The sequence below is a fragment of the Ctenopharyngodon idella genome, chromosome 6 (genome assembly GCF_019924925.1).
Source record: "Ctenopharyngodon idella isolate HZGC_01 chromosome 6, HZGC01, whole genome shotgun sequence".
In the NCBI taxonomy this organism is placed as follows: domain Eukaryota; kingdom Metazoa; phylum Chordata; class Actinopteri; order Cypriniformes; family Xenocyprididae; genus Ctenopharyngodon; species Ctenopharyngodon idella.
The window spans coordinates 29,920,455-29,940,255 of NC_067225.1; the positions used below are offsets into that span (position 1 = coordinate 29,920,455).

At 38.4% G+C, this 19,801-nt stretch overlaps 2 protein-coding genes and 1 long non-coding RNA gene across 6 annotated transcripts in view; 1 reads left to right on the forward strand and 2 right to left on the reverse strand.

Moving 5' to 3' along the window:
- mtss1 (MTSS I-BAR domain containing 1) overlaps nucleotides 1–3,097 on the reverse strand; it is a 59,214-nt gene extending 56,117 nt beyond the window's left edge. For 2 of the 3 annotated variants that reach the window (XM_051897428.1, XM_051897427.1), the window contains exon 1: nucleotides 2,350–3,097. In XM_051897428.1, the coding sequence (XP_051753388.1) occupies nucleotides 2,350–2,421 (72 nt within the window). In that variant the 5' untranslated portion in view covers nucleotides 2,422–3,097. The remainder of the gene's footprint in view (nucleotides 1–2,349) is intronic. The other variant, XM_051897426.1, reaches the window with a different exon arrangement.
- LOC127514523 (uncharacterized) overlaps nucleotides 1–19,801 on the forward strand; it is a 200,751-nt gene that overhangs the window by 108,174 nt on the left and 72,776 nt on the right. The window lies entirely within an intron of this gene.
- Nucleotides 4,782–11,247, reverse strand: osgn1 (oxidative stress induced growth inhibitor 1). Of its 2 annotated transcripts, none has more exons than XM_051897431.1 (6): nucleotides 11,030–11,247; nucleotides 9,545–9,612; nucleotides 8,317–8,453; nucleotides 7,913–8,104; nucleotides 7,376–7,467; nucleotides 4,782–6,992 (listed from the first exon to the last, which is right to left on the reverse strand). In XM_051897431.1, the coding sequence occupies exons 2-6, from the start codon at nucleotides 9,600–9,602 to the stop codon at nucleotides 5,930–5,932; spliced, it is 1,542 nt and encodes a 513-aa protein (XP_051753391.1). In that variant the 5' UTR covers nucleotides 9,603–9,612; nucleotides 11,030–11,247; the 3' UTR covers nucleotides 4,782–5,929. The 2 variants fall into 2 exon arrangements, with proteins under 2 accessions (XP_051753391.1, XP_051753392.1); XM_051897432.1 differs by having other exon boundaries at nucleotides 11,026–11,217.

Below are 19,801 nucleotides of genomic sequence, written 5' to 3' on the forward strand. Positions count from 1 at the left end.
ATATTTTTAGATATATCTCCGATTGTGTTCGTCTGAAAGAAGATAGTCATGTACACCTAGGATGGCTTGAGGGTGAGTAAATCATGGGATCATTTTCATTTTTGGGTGAACTATCCCTTTAAGTAAACGTGTTTATGCACTCTGTATTGTTTGATTCAGAGCTTACGTTAAGTGCTTGATTGCAAAGCAAACTAAGGAAATGAAATATCCCAGTTAGAAATAAGATATGATCTTTAAGAGTCTGTAAACCCAAAATTAAAGTTATGTCATGACATGAACCCACATGAGGGTGAGCAAATGCTGACAGAAAGTTTATTTTTTGGTGAACAAGCTCTTTAAATCTAGAGAACGTTCATAGAAATGACTTGACTTCTCTGCTCCATGCACTTGGACATCAGTGCACACCAAGGTCTGGGCTATATATTGAGTACTATCAGGCCAACATTTAGTCTATGCCCTGCAGCTGTTTTTCTGTGAATCATATCTTTACATGTACGCAAATTCATGCGCGCGCACACACACACACACACAATCATGGGGATATCCTGCACACTTCCCCCTTCCTGTGAGTCAAGTGGCCTATTTCCACATTAACAGCATGCATACAAATGGATAGCCTGACCTTGCCAAAAAAACTGCTGGTCCATTCATTCACTTCTGCAACTGTATACCTCAACTGAGTGCAAATAAAAACATGGAAATGTACTCAAATTCATTTTCTGGACTGATAAGCATCACAGATGCAAACCATTAAATGCCAAACATACAACAAACCATGTTCCTATTATAACATGGACCAACATGTATTTGGACACTTATTTGTATGTAACGCCGTTGCATTACACATAATAGGCCTATAATTTATGTTATTATCATACATACTTTAAGTATTATTTATATTTTATTTTAATTACCATATTTTGTAATATGGCCAAAGTGTCCAAATACTTTTTGAGAGCACCTTTAAGATACATAAACAAACCAGACTACCAAACAGAAATCATTTCAGGGTAGGGGAAAAACAAAACAAAAAAAACAATGCTTTAACTTGTATCCTGAATGCATAACTGAATGCAAAATTGTCTAGATTTTAATATCATGAATAAAGTCTGAGTCACATTTTAACCATGCGTTTACAACAGGATGTAACACACGTTAAATACTTCCTGCTCACCTGGGCACACTCACACACCAATGCATCACAACACATTTTCAACTAAGCAAACAATTAGTCAAAGTTACGATGATGAACAAGCAGCATCTGTAAACATAAAACATGAAAATGTTCTACAATACATTAAAAGTCACCGTCCAGTCAGTGTTTGACAATGTTCCTCAAAAGTCTTCATACAGATCGCCTAAAATGGCATCATCACATTCAGACAGTCATTGAAGTTACACCAATTACAGAGTCACCAACACTGCTGTTAGAGAACAGAACATAACTTACCACCGCATGTGCCGAGACTGATAACTAGAATTTCTGACAGATGACAAACTGAGCTGCCAACATTTTGATATATAACCATAATGAATGAATACTACAGTCATATACCAACATATTCCAATCTCATTTAAATACTTAGCCCTATTTTAATAGCATTTGGGACATAAACCAGTGTTTTTGAAGTCCCTTCATGTGCCATTTAAACACTTTGGTATATGAATATGATTTTGCCATGGTACTGTCATCATGACATCACTGCAATAGGATATTATGGTAATATCGTGTTTTTGGAAATGGAGCTGCTATAATACCATGATTTGTGGACATTGTGGCATGCTAGAGATCTTGCAATAACATTGCATATATCAAAGTACCACAGTACTGAAATTCATGTATTTACATAGCACTTCAAAGCTAAATATAGTAGTACCATGGTACATTTTTTCTGTAAATGATAGTACTCCTAGGTACTTAGAAAAATACCATGGTGCATGTCAAATTAGCAATGTTAATTCCATGGTACTTTAATGTTAGTGTGACAACAATCCCTTTGAAGTCCCTTTGAACATATCAATCATGAAAGCTGGAATAACCTCATATTTTGACTGTATTATATATAACCTAAGTGTATACTAGTCTTTCTAACTAGTAAATGTACTCATATATCCGAGATGATCATAGTACACAGATGTAAATGGTGATTTGAAGAGGACGCACATCACAGGGCGGCTGGATTCACATCTATCAGCAGCCGGCCAACCACAGAACTGTTGCCAACCCTCCAAAACAGCTGGAAAATAACTTATTCTGAGCCTTTCTGCAGACAGACTCCAAACCCACACATGATGTTGGGGGGGGAAATCAAAGCATCGGGTTTGTTATTTTATTTGAGAGGGACTCACCTTCATGTCGTTCATGATGATTTGGAAGAGCCCTCCCAAAGCGCTGCACTCCTTCTCCATTCCCGCATCCATTTTACCACCCCAAAAACACACGCGTAGCGTTGACACTTATCCTTCTTATGAAAGCTCGCCTGGAAACCCGCTGTCAGAATCTGAAGGGTGCGGTACGAGGATGTATTTGAAGGGTATCGTGAGAATAAGGCAAAAGAGGATAAATTAAAGCAAAAATAGTGAGTGTTATTCCGCTGATTGGCTGCCCGGCGCAAGTAAACTAGTCCCGGCCACGCAACTTACTAAACCTCTGAAAATACATCGCATCGCCACGATAAAAGTGGATAAAACGCCTAAAACGGTATTTTTTAAAATAAGTCTTCAGGTCAAAAAAGTGCCACGTAAGCACAGGTAAACCCGCAGGAAAAACTGACCGTTGAAAGTCTGCGCCGAAGTACCTGGCTCGGCGTTTTCAAAAGCTTGGCTCTGCTGGATCGATAGTCACGTTAGTTTAGATCGCGACAACCGCCGTGTTTTTTATTCCTCATGGTTTCATTCAGTCGATCCAGCCGCTGATATATCCTTAATAGTGATGGTTTTGATCTGTTGCACTTTGAATAAGGCTTTCGGGTGAAATTAATACGGCAAAACCTGACTAAAGTTTCGACTCCTGATAGATTCCACAGAGCGAGTGGTAAACATTATTCACTCCTGGCTCTCTCTCTCTCGCGCTTTCTAACCCGTTTGTGTGGATCGGCTGGCGGACGAACTCAAAAGGGGGCGGAGCATGAGCACTTCGGAAATCGTCGTGCTTTTCCGACAATGTTACATTTCGTCAACAAAAAGTAGCCTATTTTTCTAAATTATTATTTTATTATTATTATTATATTATTTAAACATTTCCCCCAGTTCTTATGTAAATATAATACATACATTTTTTATTACCTCATAATAATTATTTAGAGACGATATGAAATATTTGTACTTTACAAAGTTTTTTATTTACAAAGATATTTATCATCTTAATTTAAGATTACAAGTACAAGCAAAAAATGTGATTAAAACTTGTGAAAGGGTAACCACTTGCATCACCTAAAAATCTACATTTTCCCCTTACATATACATAAGTAAAATTTCATCAGAACTTTTGATCTTGAATAAAAATGCTGAATAAAAATGGACGTTATAAGTCAGCTACCTAAACAGGTGCTTACTTTGTGCAGTTCTTTTAACCATTTTATTTATTTATTTATTTATTCATTCATTCATTTAAGGGACCTGGTAAAACATGTTACAAGAAATTTAGTGGGTTACTTATGACTGTCCACACTGTTGCTAAACTCTGTCTTCCAAGGCATTTTAAATGTACTTTCTATAAAGCTAAACTAGAATACACAGAACTACATCCGGTTATATTTATCTACTCACAAGAGAGATGGTTTTCAAGGATTCATATCACATCTATGAGTCAGCATCATTGTAATCTTGCCCAGCCCTGTGCTGTTACCTGACATTACAAAATGAGTCCACCTCTCAGCTCAGTGTCTCATAGCAACGCAGACATGATAAATTTAGCATCACGTCCTCTAGTGGCCACCTGTCTGTCTGCCTAAGAGAGGGGAGGTCACCTTGTTGAGCAGTCTGCAGTGGGCTTCCCACAGCTTTATGTGCCCACTCATAGTACAAACATGTAAACTCATAAAGCTCATGGATTGAGCATTTAAGTGTTTTTAGGGCCAATTTTAAGTGTCGCTGTGAAAACAGATCAGTTCACATCTACATAAATTATCATTTTCAAAAAATTTTTTTCAGTTATCCATTAGGTTTTTTTTATAGTTTGCTCTCTGATTAAATATTTTAGAGTTGAGCCTAAGTATAACAAACTTATAATCAATTATATTGAGTATCCAAAAGGAGTTTTAACATGACTCCACTAGTACAACAGATGTACTTTATATCTGTAGAAGGTGCTTGCTGTCATCTTGTGGTGAAACTTTAGTAATGCAGAAGTGTTTGCATAGCAGACAAGGGCTGTTTATTATTAAATACTAACATACTGCATACAGTATTTGCTTTATACTGCCTGCTATTTTTACATAATTTTAATATTATTTAATTTCATATAACATATTGAAAAAGCAGTGAAGCAATATTGCTTAAATAATAAAAAAATCCATCTGTCAGTGTTGTTTAACCAACACAAAGAAACCATTTTGTTGTCATGTAACAAGAAAACCACTTAAGAGATTAAAAGATCTCATATTTTGGATCTATTACAGATAGAATACACATTCTGTTGAGGTCAAAAGGGTTGCAAAAGTTGTAACCATGAGAAAACTTGGCACTTTTTAACAACCTTATTTGTTTTTGACCTACGTTCTGAAAACTTCACAGTAATAGTGCAGTATTATCTGTGTGGATAGACACATGAAGACACAGTATTGCGTTGTCAGACATTTATTTTATTTGAAGTGTTTGACTGCAAGAATCAATGTACATAAAATATACAATATTTGTTTGTATTTTTTTCCTTTCCAAAGAGTACAAACCATATTTACAAACATGTTTAATCAGAGCTGCCAGGGATCATAACTTATAGCCAAATACAGTACAATTCGTTTTTAAGATGAAACAAATGTTGCAATCTTCAGTGTAGAATCGTTTTCTTAAAATGAACTAGATATGCATTTCATCTAAAAAAAAAAAAAAAAAAAAAAAAAAAAAAAAAAAATTTAAAGTACAGTTAATGTGTCAATCTCATAGGCAATGTTACATTTTGGCATATATCAGTCATAAATAAGTTTATGTTGGATGCATCCTTGATTCAAATAATGTCATGAAGGACCATTATGTCTGATGCAATGTTGCTGGCTTTAGTCATGGTGTGCAAAGGCCCTCTCGTGGTCAGTTTTGTAAGTGCAGCCTGACCTCACTGAGGTTTGGCTTTTGGTTAGCAACAGCAGCATGAAACAAGAACATCTTAGAGCCTTAAAACTAGACAGTCAGGTTTGCTGGAATAACCAATGGACTCACTACAGGTGTATGCTTTACTTGGAAAGGCAATGTATGGAAGACCAAATGTTACAAGGATCTTTCTTTTTTAGGTCCACCAAGGTTTCTACATTCATCAAAGAAGAAGACAATAAGAGCGTCAGTACCAACATTGATACAACCGCAGCATTTGCTTGGCAAAGATTAGTTTTGTGTTTTCCTTACACGAAGAAGATGTTAGATTTGAAAACACGGCAATTACAAACATTAATTTGGCACAACAGAACAAGATTGCAATGAGAACAAGAGTAGTGTTTCAAATGAGCAGCCATGCACAAATGAATCCCTGAAGTTAAAGCACCCGGTGTGCGTAGACTCGGATTAATGTTTAGGCCTGGTTAGTTAGCCATTAACTACACAAATTTGTGTCAGTGCATTCGCAGTCTGCATGCAAGCACTTGCAGTGGGATGTGGGAACGGTCTTGAACCGTTCAACTACTGGTTCCTTCACGTCAGTCGGAGCAGAACCACTGAGCATTTCTGAACCATTTTGGAAGTACCAGATAGCTATACATACTCTTTTTAAGTCTATGTCTTTTCATGCTTCCAAGGTGCAGTTGGTCAATTGAATATTCAATGAGCTGGTTGTGCGATTTTCTGTAGCACTTTGTTGTTTTGTACTTCGTTTACGAGCGATGTCACATGCAATGGCCAAAGCTCCACCTTTCAGGAACCGCACAAAGTTCTCACCCACCAGTGGACCCATGGCATACATCCCTGGCTCCTTCACGCTCTCGTACGTGTATGGATCCACATCTAACGGGTTCCTCCGACAGCTAATTGGCTCTTCTGAGTCCAACGCCAGTGGGCGACCATGTTCTGGAAGGAATGACAGGTTGGGATGGGCACCAATCAAAACGAGTGCCATTGAGACTTGTAGCACTGTCTGTAGCCCTTCCTCATCCTCTAGCACACACTTGCCATCAGGTCTGAAGGCAACCACACGGTGCTTTGGGTAACTGAGGTAACCAGGGTAACAGGTATACGAGTTGGTGCTCTCAGCAGGTTGGTTGGACAGATTAACCACCGTCTCACCCACTTTGTGTTGCTGTTGGCTCATCATTTGGTGCACTTTGTGGTACTCAGGGTAAAGGAGTTTGGGCAGTTGGTTGAAGATGAGCCCCGGATCAGTCACAGGTCGCCTAAAGGCGTGATATACAGGTGTGTTCAAGTGGTGAGCTGCAAGAACGGCGTCTGCCGCCGTCAAGCCAGCACCAACCACAAGAACTGGCTCAGAGGCGCCGTCCAAACGGCCTGAGGAAATGGCGGCCTCCAGCTCCCAGAAGCTGTGGCACACGAAGGAAAGGTTTTCGCCTTCCACGCCGAGACGGGCTGGGATGTCATGGGTTCCTGTGGCAAGCACCACATTCTCTGCATACACAGTGAATGGGACTTCGATTACTTCCTTTTCTTCACCACCATTTGCTCTTCTCTGGAGGCCTTGGATCTTCCAAATGAAGCAGTTAGATTCAAGGGAAACCCGAGAGACTGAGGTTACGGTTGTGCCGCAAGCAAAGCTCCTCTCCAGACCCAATTTAGTCACATAGTGCTGGTAGTAGGACGCAATCTCAGCTGGCGTGGCCCGGTCATTACGTAAATTTCTAGACACACAAAACATACAAAATGTTAGTTGATCCGTTTCATCATTTTGGTCATTTCAAACTTTGAGAAATATATGTGTTATACGCATTATGCCTAATTTATTCACACCACTTTCAAAAATATTGACTTTGGATGGGCTATATTATGTTGAGTAGCGCAAACAAACGTAGCAAGGTTAAAGGCACCACAAAGCCACAGTACATTTTTAGCCAAATTTAACATACTTATAGTTATACTCATCACATTATATTAGCAAAGGAAAAAATATTTTCATAGTCATTTCAAATTTATCACAAGAATCTTCCTAGGAATTTTGTATGAAAAATTGTTCTCATCGTTCTCTACACCGATTTCATAAATGTTTCACTTTCGTTTTTCATACCTTCGTTTATCTCTCATCCAGTCCTTCAGCTTCAAACCAGGAAGTTCCATCCAGTTAGCTAGGCTGAGAGTCAACATTGAGCCCTCCATCGCCTGCAGGAATCAAGAATAACAAACAACAACTTCACATCTCCATATGAAGCAGGCAAAGCACAAGAAAAACATCTGATCAAAACTGGTACAAAAACTCAATAGAAGACAGTGTTGAAATTGCTTTCAGACATGCAAACGTTAATCACATGGGTGCTTTTCCCACAGGGCTGTACTTCTGTATTAGGTTTCATGAGGTTCACCCTTTCTTAAACATATTCAAGTCATATATCACCCTATTTCTCATTATTGTAACATGTCTGAACATTTTACTTGTTTTTTTTGTAGTTTCCATTATGCTGAATGGTGATTCTGTTTAAATTCATTGGTAATACAGACATTTTAACTATATTACAGTAAAAGAAAATACAGTTTCCTGAAAAAGTGAACAATATGGCCGTTGAGGCCTTAGATCAGAAGCCCAAGTATTTTAGGAGTGGTTGCTTACATGCCAGGCCCCTCCAGGTGGTCCCTTCCCCAGTACAAGGTGGGGAGTGGCCCTTTCCGGCTCATGTCGCCATATCAGCGGGGAAGCGCAATCCACACCAAAGTCGCCATCTGGAAGGAGGAGGGCATCGAAGAGCACAGCCACAGGGTTTGACGAACGTCCCTCTACACCCTCACACAGGTACTCCAGATCCTACGTGCACATATTAAGACAAAACTGTTTTTTTCTGTATTTGAACACAAGGCGTGCAAACTCTTACATTTTGCAACTATTATCATTGACAAAAGTCACTAATCCTTGGAACAGTCTATAGAAACTTCTGGTGAAAACTATACAATCAGTCACTACTTGTCATGTAAAGAGGTGTGGTAAATGTGTGTAAGGGGATTAAGTGTGTGCATTACCTGGTCAAGCAAAGACAGATGAGGGTTCTGTGTCAGTTTGTTATGCAAAATTGGGTTGGGATGGACGCCATCGGGGGAAAGGTAAGGCGTGTATCCTGACAGCAAATAAGAGAGGCAAATCCCTGATGGTCCATTACCTGTTAGAAACAAAGCCATGCATGTAAAAACTAAAAGCTCTGCAATGTTTTCCAAATAACTTTTCATAGCTCAGATGATTTTTGGGTGTGAAAATTAAGATGTTCAAACTGTACGTTTCTCTGAAGTTGGCCATTAAAGGGATAGTTCACCCAAAAATGAAAATTCTGTCATCATTTACTCACCCTCAAGTTGTTCCAAACCTGTATGATTTTTTTCTCTCTTTTCTTCTGCTGAACTTAAAAGATGATATTTTAAAGAATATGGGTTAAAAAAAAAAAAAAAAATACTATGGAAGTCAATGGGGCCCATCAATGGTTTGGTTACCAACATTCTTCAAAATATATTTTGTGTTCAGCAGAAGAAAGAAAAAAAAAAAAAAAAAAAAACATTCATACAGCTTTGGAACAACATAGAGAGTAAATGATGACATAATTTTCATTTATGGGTAAAAATTATTATCCCTTTAAGCTGGTAAAGTTTTTAGAAACGGCCACAGAACATAGTCTGAACCTCACAGTTTTTAATCTGATGTAAGTGATGTGATTGGGTATGTGAATGGCTGGTAAGAAATACTTATGACCGGTCATTTTTCCCCCAATTCACCCGTCATCAGCACATCCAGACTTTTTTTGCATTTAAACATGGTAAATGTTTTAAACTGAAAGCACTAGCTATTATTGGTAGCTGTAAGAGTTATGAAAGTAACCAAAATTATGAATATACAAAAATCCAAAAAGTGGTGGATGTGCAGAACATTGTAATCAACAGGCGTACCAATTCTGCAGAAGTCTTTCTGCAGAGTTCGGCATGCACAGATTCCATTTGAGCCTGTCCATTAGTTAATTTTGGACCTTGGCTGCAATACAACATTTCAAATTGCTCACAGAAGTACAGTCTAGATGAAACAAAGATGAAAACGAGAGAGAGAGAAACAATAGTAAAAGAATGGAGATATTTTGCATGCATTATGCATGTAGAAAGTTCATTAAGAGTTGTTTGAGTGGTCATTGAAGAGATGATGTCATGTGTCACATGAACTCACTTCACCACATAAAGCTTACAACAGCAAATATATAATGTTGACTCTTACCAACAATGACAACAGGCAGGATATCCTCAGAAAATGTGTCTTTGTTGTACAGCTCCATAGTGGCTATCCTGTTACATGCAAAAAGAGAACAAATGGTGAGTTGCAAAAGCTATCAACACAACCCTAAAACCCCCTCCCAAGATACACAACACCAGATCACTCCATCCCCTTCAATATCCATGATGGTCATGAACAATAATAATAGCTACTAATACTGTCCCCTTCTATTAGATAACCCTATATAATCTGCATTATAGTAAGGCAGGCTATAAGCTTCAGCCAGTACTTCTTATGAATTAACTGAAGTGTCATTACGTAAGAGAAGTACAGTGTAACCATGAGTGTGCACAATTTGTTAAAGTGACCGCACCTCGGTCAAAGTCGCTGAGTCATTCAGAATAAGTGACCACACGACGTGACATAACTCTTACTTTGCCACTTTACTTTCTAAAATACGCTTTAAATATAAGCTCTTGTCATTATTTTACTTGAATATATACACATGTATAATGCACGTAACTAGTTCAGAGACTTTTCCTGTTTTCTTGAATGAAGTCCAGGGGGGCGTGTGTGTCTAACAGAGTACGTGCGAGACGTTTTCTATGTTCTGGACGGTTTATGAGGCTGCTGTTAAAAATCGTGTACATGTCCAACTCATAAAAAAGATAAAAGCACAAAAATCATTCAAGCTCAACGCTTAGAAAGTGAACGCGCGTAGCTTCAAAGTGTGACAACGCAGTGTGAAATAGAAAGCTAAAACGATCCGACTGCTCATTTTATGTCACTTTGTAACGGCTATTTCCCCACTTGTCAAACAAAACTTACTCGCTATTTGCAAGTAGGGCACCGTGACAGCGAGTCGCGTGCACAGGTCAGTTCGGAAGTCCATTCAAGGAACTAAATTGTACGCTTTCACATGTACCCTAATTTAAATTATTTTATTTATGGGTGAACTAACGTTACTGCTTTAATCTTCGCTCATACTTGATCATGTATGTTCTAACGGAGGTATTCTGGGCTCCACAGAACTTTCCAGAGAGGACAACATGCGTTTCCCAGCGACGGTTTCAGTCGCATTGTGTGCACGCGAGCCTCTCCGCCCCTTTAACGGGTAGGATGCGGGAATAGCCTGATCAGAAACCCCATGCTGCAGCTCAACTGGATTGCATTTAACGAAGATTACACGAAAGCCGGTAACCGTCTGATGCGTAACCCAGATGCTTGTATTACAGGCGTGCGCGTGCGCTCTCATAAGCGTGCTGTCCACTGTCCAGACATGCCCACGAGACAATTTCCATATCCGACGGACACATTACAACGCAACACCAAATTAAGGAAACAAGAACAAAGATGAGTTACAATGATCTAGGAGATGATGCAAAATATGATGTATTTCATCAAGATTTGTAATGTAACCTATATTGGCGTGATGAAAGTAAGCCATCACGGCTTGAATGTTAAAAAAAAAAAAAAAAACCTACCTACCTTTAATGCAAATATCCGAGGTGCGAATAAGGCTTCACTTAAGACAGCAAATTCTTGAATGTACAAGCAGAGCGGCTGCAAAGATATTGTAAAACAAAAGTTAAAATACACACGTAGCCTCTCGGCTATAAAGTGAGATGCCGCACCGTTACAATCCACGACACTCGACTCGTGCTCTAATGGGTTTTATAATTCTTCTTCACGGTCATACTCCATACGAACCAATCATCGCAAGTGGTAAGACATAAAGCTTATGATTGGTGCAGTGTGGGGTGACGTAGAAGCGTCTTGTGGCTTGTAGTTTTCCACTCACTGACAATGATCTCATCCCTGATTGGTCTGAATCTTGCTGTCACTCCACATCAGCCAATAGGCAAACGCAGCGGCTTGAACAGTGTCGCTCTGATACCAACGTTACCGCTGCACCTCTTTTAAAGAAAATGATTACCTTTTTTGGCCCCCTGAACAATTATGTCAGCCTTTCTTTTGTGATAAAAATGTTAATTATTTATGGAAGATTCTTTATTCACAAGTTTAAATCTCTAAACATTTATTTATTACAGAATTGCAATTTGCTTCATGACTGACAGCAATGAGAACTGCTAAAGGTTTGTGAATTTTGTTTGTATATTTTGTAACTGTATCGTTTTTTCCTTTAAAAAAAAATTAATACCCCTGACTCATTTTCCCCCTTAAACATATCTCCATATACTAGTTAGCAGCTAGATCAACAACAATTGTTTATGGCTGACTAATAGTCCTATGGTTACTTGTTTAGTGAGTGACACTCGTTGAGACTGTTCTGACTTGGTATGCTATATCTTTTCTAACTACTCAGACTTACGGTTTTCCTAAAAATGACAATGAAAACTTGGAAAAATCCCTTAGACTTACATTGATGGAATGTTCAAATGAGCCAAGACTGTTCAAACACCAACTCAAAATTCAAATTTAAACTCCCAGAAGCCCTTTTAGATTCATTTAAGCTTCCATTCTATCTAATATTTCTTATCTATCTATCTATCTATCTATCTATCTATCTATCTATCTGTCTGTCTGTCTGTCGGTCTGCCTAGCTTTTAAAACTACTGAACAAACTTAAAACCTTTAAACTAAAAACCTTCAAACTTAAAGCTGTTAAAACTACTTCAAATTTATTTTCTGGCTAGGTTTTCTCAAGCCAACATCAAAGTTTCTCTACGAGTACTATTTACTATTTAGTACTATTTTCACAAGTAAGGTGTACAAAAATCCCCTTGTAACACAGCTAGTCATTCTTTCAAAACCTGATCAAACCTCAACCTTTTCAAAACCTCATGCTTTCATTCTGGTTTTACAAGTTTTCATTCCACATAATCACTGTTTCAAAACACAAGATCATTGTGATATGTAACATGAACATTTGATTTACAGTTTTTTTTAATTGCTTTGGTGCAGTTTTCACAAGCAATTGGTAAATTTTCAAAGCTCTTAGTACTAATCTCACAACAGATCATCAAAAGTGCACTTTTTTTTTAAACATTTCAGCATATTTTCAATTGTGTTAGTACAATACACAACATCACAAAGTATCCTTTTCACTACACAGAATAAGTGTTTCATCTATATAAATGTTTCATTCATAGTAACTGACTTTCATAATGCTATTACTATCAAATTTTTCATTTGCATCTCTTTTCATTCAGTTTAATACATTTGTCTATTATTTAATCCAGCTGATCTTAATGGTTAATCAATAAATCATTTGGTACATCTATAAATTTCTATAGATATTGATTCTATAGGCATAGTTTCTATAGAAATTATTTCCAATTTCTGATATGGATAATGAATTATTTGCAATTTATCTTAGATGATGACAACCACAATTTTCAAAGTGTGTGTGATCCTGGTAAACACTGCATTGTGAACCAAAAGTCTCAACAAGGATGGTAATACTAGTAATTTTAGACCTTGTTTGGACTTTTTTTTTGTCCCCATGAGGAAAATAGCTTATAAATCATATGAAATTATATTTTTATAAAATGTAAAAATGCAGAAAGTTTTCTGTGATGGGTAAGTTTAGGGGTAGGGTTGGTGTAGGCAGATAGAATATACAGTTTGTACAGTATAAAAATAATTACGCCTATGGAGAGTCCCCGTAAACCACACATACAAGTATGTGTGTGTGTGTGTGTGTGTGTGTGTGTGTGTGTGTGTGTGTGTGACAGAGAGAGAGAGAGAGAGAGAGAGAGAGAGAGATACAGAGATACAGAGAAATTTGAAATTTGTGAACACAGTATACCATTAGATTGATAACATCAGATTGATCAGAGATGCATCAAAAGAAGGGAGACAGATGGCATTGTTTTATATTATAGTATGCCATGTGATATTGTAAACTGTAAAAGGCATTACTATGGTAGAGACTGCCACATTATTTTAACTCATCCTTCATCTGTAAAGATCAGTTATAGATTCAGTCATATGGTACAGTGAGAACATCTACTGTATTGGCAGCAAACTCTGTTCTACACAAAACTTCATGACTGTGTCATACTTCACACCTTTTGATAACACACTGAATAGATACTATTAAAAACAATATGGAATTTATGTCAATTATATAATTAAGGTAATTTAAGTGTATTTTCTAATGTGGCATCTGTAGCCTGTGTAACTATAATTATTTCAGCAACCAGGGTGATTTGAAACATATATCTTGCATTGTTTGTACTAAAAAAAGTACTAAATTGTTGTGTTTTGGTGATTAAATCAAATGTTCTCATTACATAATACAATGATCTTGTGTTTGAAACAGTGATTATGTAGAATGAAAATATGTGCAGCTAGAATGAAAGCATGAGATCCGGTTTTGAAAGAATGACCAGCTGTGTTACAAGTGTGATCAGTTTGGAGTTTTGTACTAAGAGTTTTGAAAATGTACACCTTACTTGTGAAAATAGAACCAAAGCGAAAAAAAAAAAAAAACTGTAATCACTGAACACAACAGTATGACCTTCTTTCAGTTTAGTACTTTTAACAATCAGTTCATTCAATAGCAAACATTGCAAGATACATGTTTCAAATCACCCTTGTTGCTGAAAATAATTACAGTTACACCGGCCACATAAGAAAATACACTTACATTACGTAAATTACATAATTGGCATAAAATCCATAATGTTTGTAATAGTATCTATCAAAAGGTGTAATGAAGTTATGAAATGGCCATGAGGTTTTGTGCTAGAACAGAGTTTGCTGACAATACAGTAAATGTTCTCACTGTACCATATGACTGAATCTATACTGTAGTCGACCTTTATAAGGGTGAGTTACAGTAATGTGGCAGTCTCTACCATGGTAATATGTTTACAGTATCAGCTTTGAACATTAAAAGAATTAATTACTTTTGGTTATCCATGTCAGAAATTGCAAACAAAGTAGAAACTATATTTATAGTATCAGTATATTTATAGATGTACCAAATGATTCATTGATTAACCATTAAGATCAGCTGGATTAAATAATAGACAAATGTATTAAACTAAATGAAAAGAGATGCAAATGAAAAGTTTGATAGTAATAGCATTATGAAAAGCAGTTACTGTGAATTAAATATTTATATAGATGAAACACTTATTTTGTGTAGTGAAAAGGATACTTTGTGATTTTGTGTATTGTACTAACACAATTGAAAAGATGCTGAAATGTTTGAAAAAAGTGCACTTTTGATGATCTGTTGTGAAATTAGTACTAAGAGTTTTGAAAATGTACCTATTGTTTGTGAAAATTGCACCAAAGCAATTAAAAAAAAACTAAATCAATATTAATTTTTTTAGTTACAGCATAAAACAATAATTGTACGTGTCTGGGTGACATGCTTACTAGGTCAGGTGCTGCAATTTAACTTTTGTGTTCTTTAACCTCCACCCTCCTCAAAAGAGAAAGAAAGATTCCTTTGTTGGGAACTAATTACTTTTCTAATTACTTGTTACTTGTTATTATAAAAGGAGACTTTTTAATACTTAGTTCAAGGGAAAAGTGCCTGCTTGGCAGGTTCAATGTCTGACTAATAAGTAGTCTAGAAATATGATCACACATTTTAAAAAAAGGGAACCATGTTGCCTATGAACTGAAGTCATAAATTCATATTGGTGTTTAGTTAAAAGACAAATATAATATATACATATATCTCGGTATCACATTCATATACCATGACATTTGCACGATACTCCAAGGTATTTCAAATAATACTATAGAAGAATTACAATGTTACCATTGCAGTGGCTCTAAAATGGTATATGTAAAAAAAAAAAAAAAAAATTAAAACAAAGAAATGTCATGGAGCCATGTCTAACCATCATTACAACATTAATGGAAGCTTGGATAAGAGTTTTGAGGTTTGGGAACACGGTTTTGTTCTTGGATATCTACCAAACAATTTACTGAACAAATATGGCAAGAACATGCTGTTTTTTAACATTGTGACCCTTCATTAATACCTTTCATGCTGTACCTCAGTAACTTCTTAAATTCTGTTGGCTAGTCAGCACATGACTCAACAAGTTTCCAGTTAGGCAGGATGAGGGGCCCTTTTCAAAAGGCTCGCAAAAGCATTTCCCTTTAGTCTATCCAAGAGTCAACGGCACTCACAAAGAGTACCAAGTCTGTTATCACAATACATCGCTTTATCAGCTTGAACGAAAGAATGGTGACATGAAAATCTGATTCCACGAGTCCCGTGTAGTTGTCATGGTAGCTCAGATGTTATGTAAATGCTTATGCAACATTATCCGGTCAGTCAGTCTGCACAGAAACCACACGAAAAGAAGTGTGGTGTTAAGCAAATTTTAGTTTGTATACTGTATATGGTTTGTATACTCTATAAGTTGTTAACATTTGTTAGCATTATAGATTTCATGAACTAAAAGTAAACAATAACTTTTTACAGCTTAATATTATAAACATACTCAGTATTCATTTATTAACTTTAAATGGGTAACACTTTACAATAAGGTTCATTAGTTAAACAGTAGTTAATGTGTTAACTAACATGAACTAACCATGAGCAATACATTTGTTACTGTATTTACTAATCTTTGTTAACGTTAGTTAATGAAAATACAGTTGTTCATTGTTTGTTCATGTTAGTTCACAGTGCATTAACTAATCTTAACAAGATTTTAATAATGTATTAGTAAATGTTGAAATTAACATTAACAATGATTAATAAATGCTGTAGAAGTGCAGTTCATTATTAGTTCATTTTAACTAATGGAGTTAACTAATGTTAACTAAGGAACCTTATTGTAAAGTGTTACCTTTAAATGTTAAAAATGTATGTAGAAATTACCAAGGTTAATAAATGCTGTAAAAGTATCGCTCATTGTAATAGTTCATGTTAACTATGTGTTAACTGTTAACATACACAACCTTATTGTAAAGAATTACCAAATTTTGATTCCAGTGACAGGAAATGTCAATTATTACAATGTCAAAGAAAACTAAATTTCAAATATTAACTTATGATTTATTGCGACTAATAATTTTACAGTTTTATAGCTGAAAATCAATATTCAAAAGTAAATGATCTAAAAAATAAACATGTCAAGATAAAGATGATGAAATCTACATAACAACCCTATAGGTAAGTATAGAGGTGAAAGGTCACCAAAACAAGGGAGGGAAAAAGTTATTATGCGGAGTCATTCTGACTTTAACTTGGCATGATTGACATACTTCTGATTTACACAAAATGATTGTAATGTAATTTGTGGCAAATGCAAACAAGCAAGTCTGTACAACTAATATGTTTCAAAGTAAAAATGATTAACTATAGACAAAACATGACTCAGTTTCAGACAAGTTTGTGCTGCAACTTGGAATATAATGCTAAATTACTTAATTTCACTCAAAACAGGTGGTGTAACAAAGGGACGGGACAACGGAGTTGTAGATCCACGGGCAGGCTTTATTAAAATGAGCGTAGTCGTACAGGCAGAGGTCAAACACCAGCAAACAGATACAGGAGGGCAAGGCAAAAGAGTAATCCAAAACACAGGCTATGGTCAAGACAGGCAGCAAACGATCATCAAACAAGGAAAACAGAGTAGGGTCAAAACAAAGGCAAGGCTAGGCAAGGGCAATGAAACACGGAGACAAGGTCGGATAAAGGCTAAACAATACTCAGCAATGAGTGTGTGTGACTGCAGCTTATAAAGGGTCACTGATGGGAAACAGGTGTGAGTGCATGATTGGTTCCTAGGTGAGGGATTGTGGGAAATGTAGTCCAGAGTGAAGTGACTGTGTGTGTGCACTGAAAAAGTCTTAATGTAGAAACAGAGACCTCTGGTGGGGAGTGGAAGGAGACAGCAGTGAGCGGAAACGTGACAAAGGAGTGGCTTCCAGACACTCCTAAATCTTGGAGGGTGGTGGAGCGGAGGCGGAACAGGGGGTGGGATGGAGGGCCAGGTCCATGGAAAGGAAGGCAGCCTGGAGACTGAGGCAGGGCAGACGGCCAGGGCGAAGAAGGCTGGACAGACGGCCAGATCGACAGGCTTGAAGACCCCCACGGCGGAGCAGGTGACCACCACTGCAGGTCAGATGGGCTTGAAGGCCCCCACGATGGAGCAGACAGTTCAGGAACAACCTCTGCATTCATGTTGAGGCAGATAGGAAACTCAGAGACCACCTTCATGCTGGATGCCAGCCCTTGATGGCTAATGGCGGGTTCCCCTGATAGAACAGAGGAGGGTTGCGGTACGCCAACTGCCCTAGGACGTGACGCAGGGATGGGAGACAAGACGTGGAGGGGTTCTAGAAGGTCTAATGAGACAAGATGAGGCGAGGCTCTGGAAGATCGGATGAGACGAAGCTCTGGAAGATCTGATGAGACAAGACGAGACTCTAGAAGGTCTGATGAGACGAGATGAGGCGAGGCTCTGGAATATCGGATGAGACAAGGCTCTGGAAGATCTGATGAGACGAGACGAGGCTCTGGAAGATCTGATGAGACGAGAAGAAGCTCTGGAAGATCTGATGAGATGAGACAAGACTCTGGAAGATCTGATGAGACGAGACGAAGCGCTGGAAGATCTGATGAGATGAGACGAGGCTCTGGAAGATCTAATGAGACGAGACGAAACTCTGGAAGATCTGATGAGACAAGACGAGGCTCTGGAAGATCTGCTGAGACAGGGGCTTAGAAAAGCCCTCCAGGGCGCTGACTGGAACGTCCTTTTTGGTCATGTTAAGGCTGACAGGAAACTCTGGGACGATCTCCGTGGTTGTGTCAAGACAGGCAGGAAACTTAGGGACGACCACGAGGCTGGATTCTAGGACTGGACCAAGCTTAGGAGTGGACTCATGGGCTGAAGCGGGCTCTGGAGCTGATTCATGGGCTGGAGCTGATGTGTGCGCAGCCCACACACACCAAATGGCTGTGGCCATAATGGTCAGTGCTGTAGTCTCTGAGGGCTCAGGCGTGGCAGCCATCTCGGCTGAGGGTTCAGGCATGGCAGCCATCTCGGCTGAAGGCTCAGGCGTGGCAGCCATCTCGGCTGAGGGCTCGGGCGTGGCACGCATCTCGGCTGAGGGCTCGGGCGTGGCAGCCATCTCGGCTGAGGGCTCAGGCGTGGCAGCCATCTCGGCTGAGGGCTCAGGCGTGGCTCGGAGACGTGACATGGCTCTGGGCGAACAGCGGAGACGTGGCGAGGCTCTGGGAGGTCTGCTGAGACGTGGCGAGGCTCTGGGAGGTCAGCTGTGACGTGACGAGGCTCTGGAAGGTCAGCTGTGACTTGACTTGGCTCAGGAAGATCAACTGTGACTTGACTTGGCTCACAAAGATCAACTGTGACTTGACTTGGCTCAGGAAGATCAACTGTGACTTGACTTGGCTCAGGAAGATCAACTGTGACTTGACTTGGCTTAGGAAGATCAACTGTGACTTGACTTGGCTCAGGAAAATCAACTGTGACTTGACTTGGCTCAGGAAAATCAGCTGTGACTTGACTTGGCTCAGGAAGATCAACTGTGACTTGACTTGGCTCAGGAAAATCAGCTGTGACTTGACTTGGCTCAGGAAGATCAACTGTGACTTGACTTGGCTCACAAAGATCAACTGTGCAATGCGCTTTGACTTGGTATTGTTGTGGCCGCCATTTTGAGAGTGTTTTCTAGCACGGCAGCCATTATATGAGTAGACGAGGTGTCGCATTCCTCCGCGACACCCACAGTGAATAGAGAGCCAACTGTCAATAAGGCAAAATTCAAAAAACAACTCAATGATGAATGCAGACCCTCTCGTCTAAGCTTGGTCTGTAGAGGTTGGTTAATGCCGTCACAAAAAAAGTCTATCAAGAGACAGTCCGTTAGATCAGCAAAGTTTGCGATGGCTAAAAATTTGCAAACATAGTTCTCCAGTGATCGTGGGCCTTGTTTAAGGGCTAACAAAATTCTTGCTGTATCCATACCTGGCCAGTGCTCCTCAGAAAAGCTGCTGGATCATTGGTGGGCGGAAACGTGGCAGGTGGGGCATTGTTGCTCAATTTTTTTATATATTTTTTTTACTGCACTTAACCTTGTTTCACTGTCATTTGTCAGCTAGTCCTACAAAGCTCTCATTGACATATGTGACAACCCTTTGACAGCATTTAAAGGAATGCTTTTGCAATGTATGTATCATATAGAATACGTGGAAAACTTCAAACTTTACTAAGAAGTCTATTCATTAGTTCATTCATCAAGTTATGATATCAGCAATGCGCTTGAACTGCGACTAACAATACCTGC

Excerpts from the sequence above, each read along its gene's own strand:
- osgn1 (XM_051897431.1), bottom strand. The coding sequence starts at position 9,602 with ATGGAGCTGTACAACAAAGACACATTTTCTGAGGATATCCTGCCTGTT. Across the intron at positions 7,468-7,912 it reads CACCTGGAGGGGCCTGGCAT|GCGATGGAGGGCTCAATGTT; the intron begins GTAAGCAACCAC and ends TGATTCCTGCAG. Across the intron at positions 6,993-7,375 it reads TGGATGAGAGATAAACGAAG|AAATTTACGTAATGACCGGG; the intron begins GTATGAAAAACG and ends TTGTGTGTCTAG.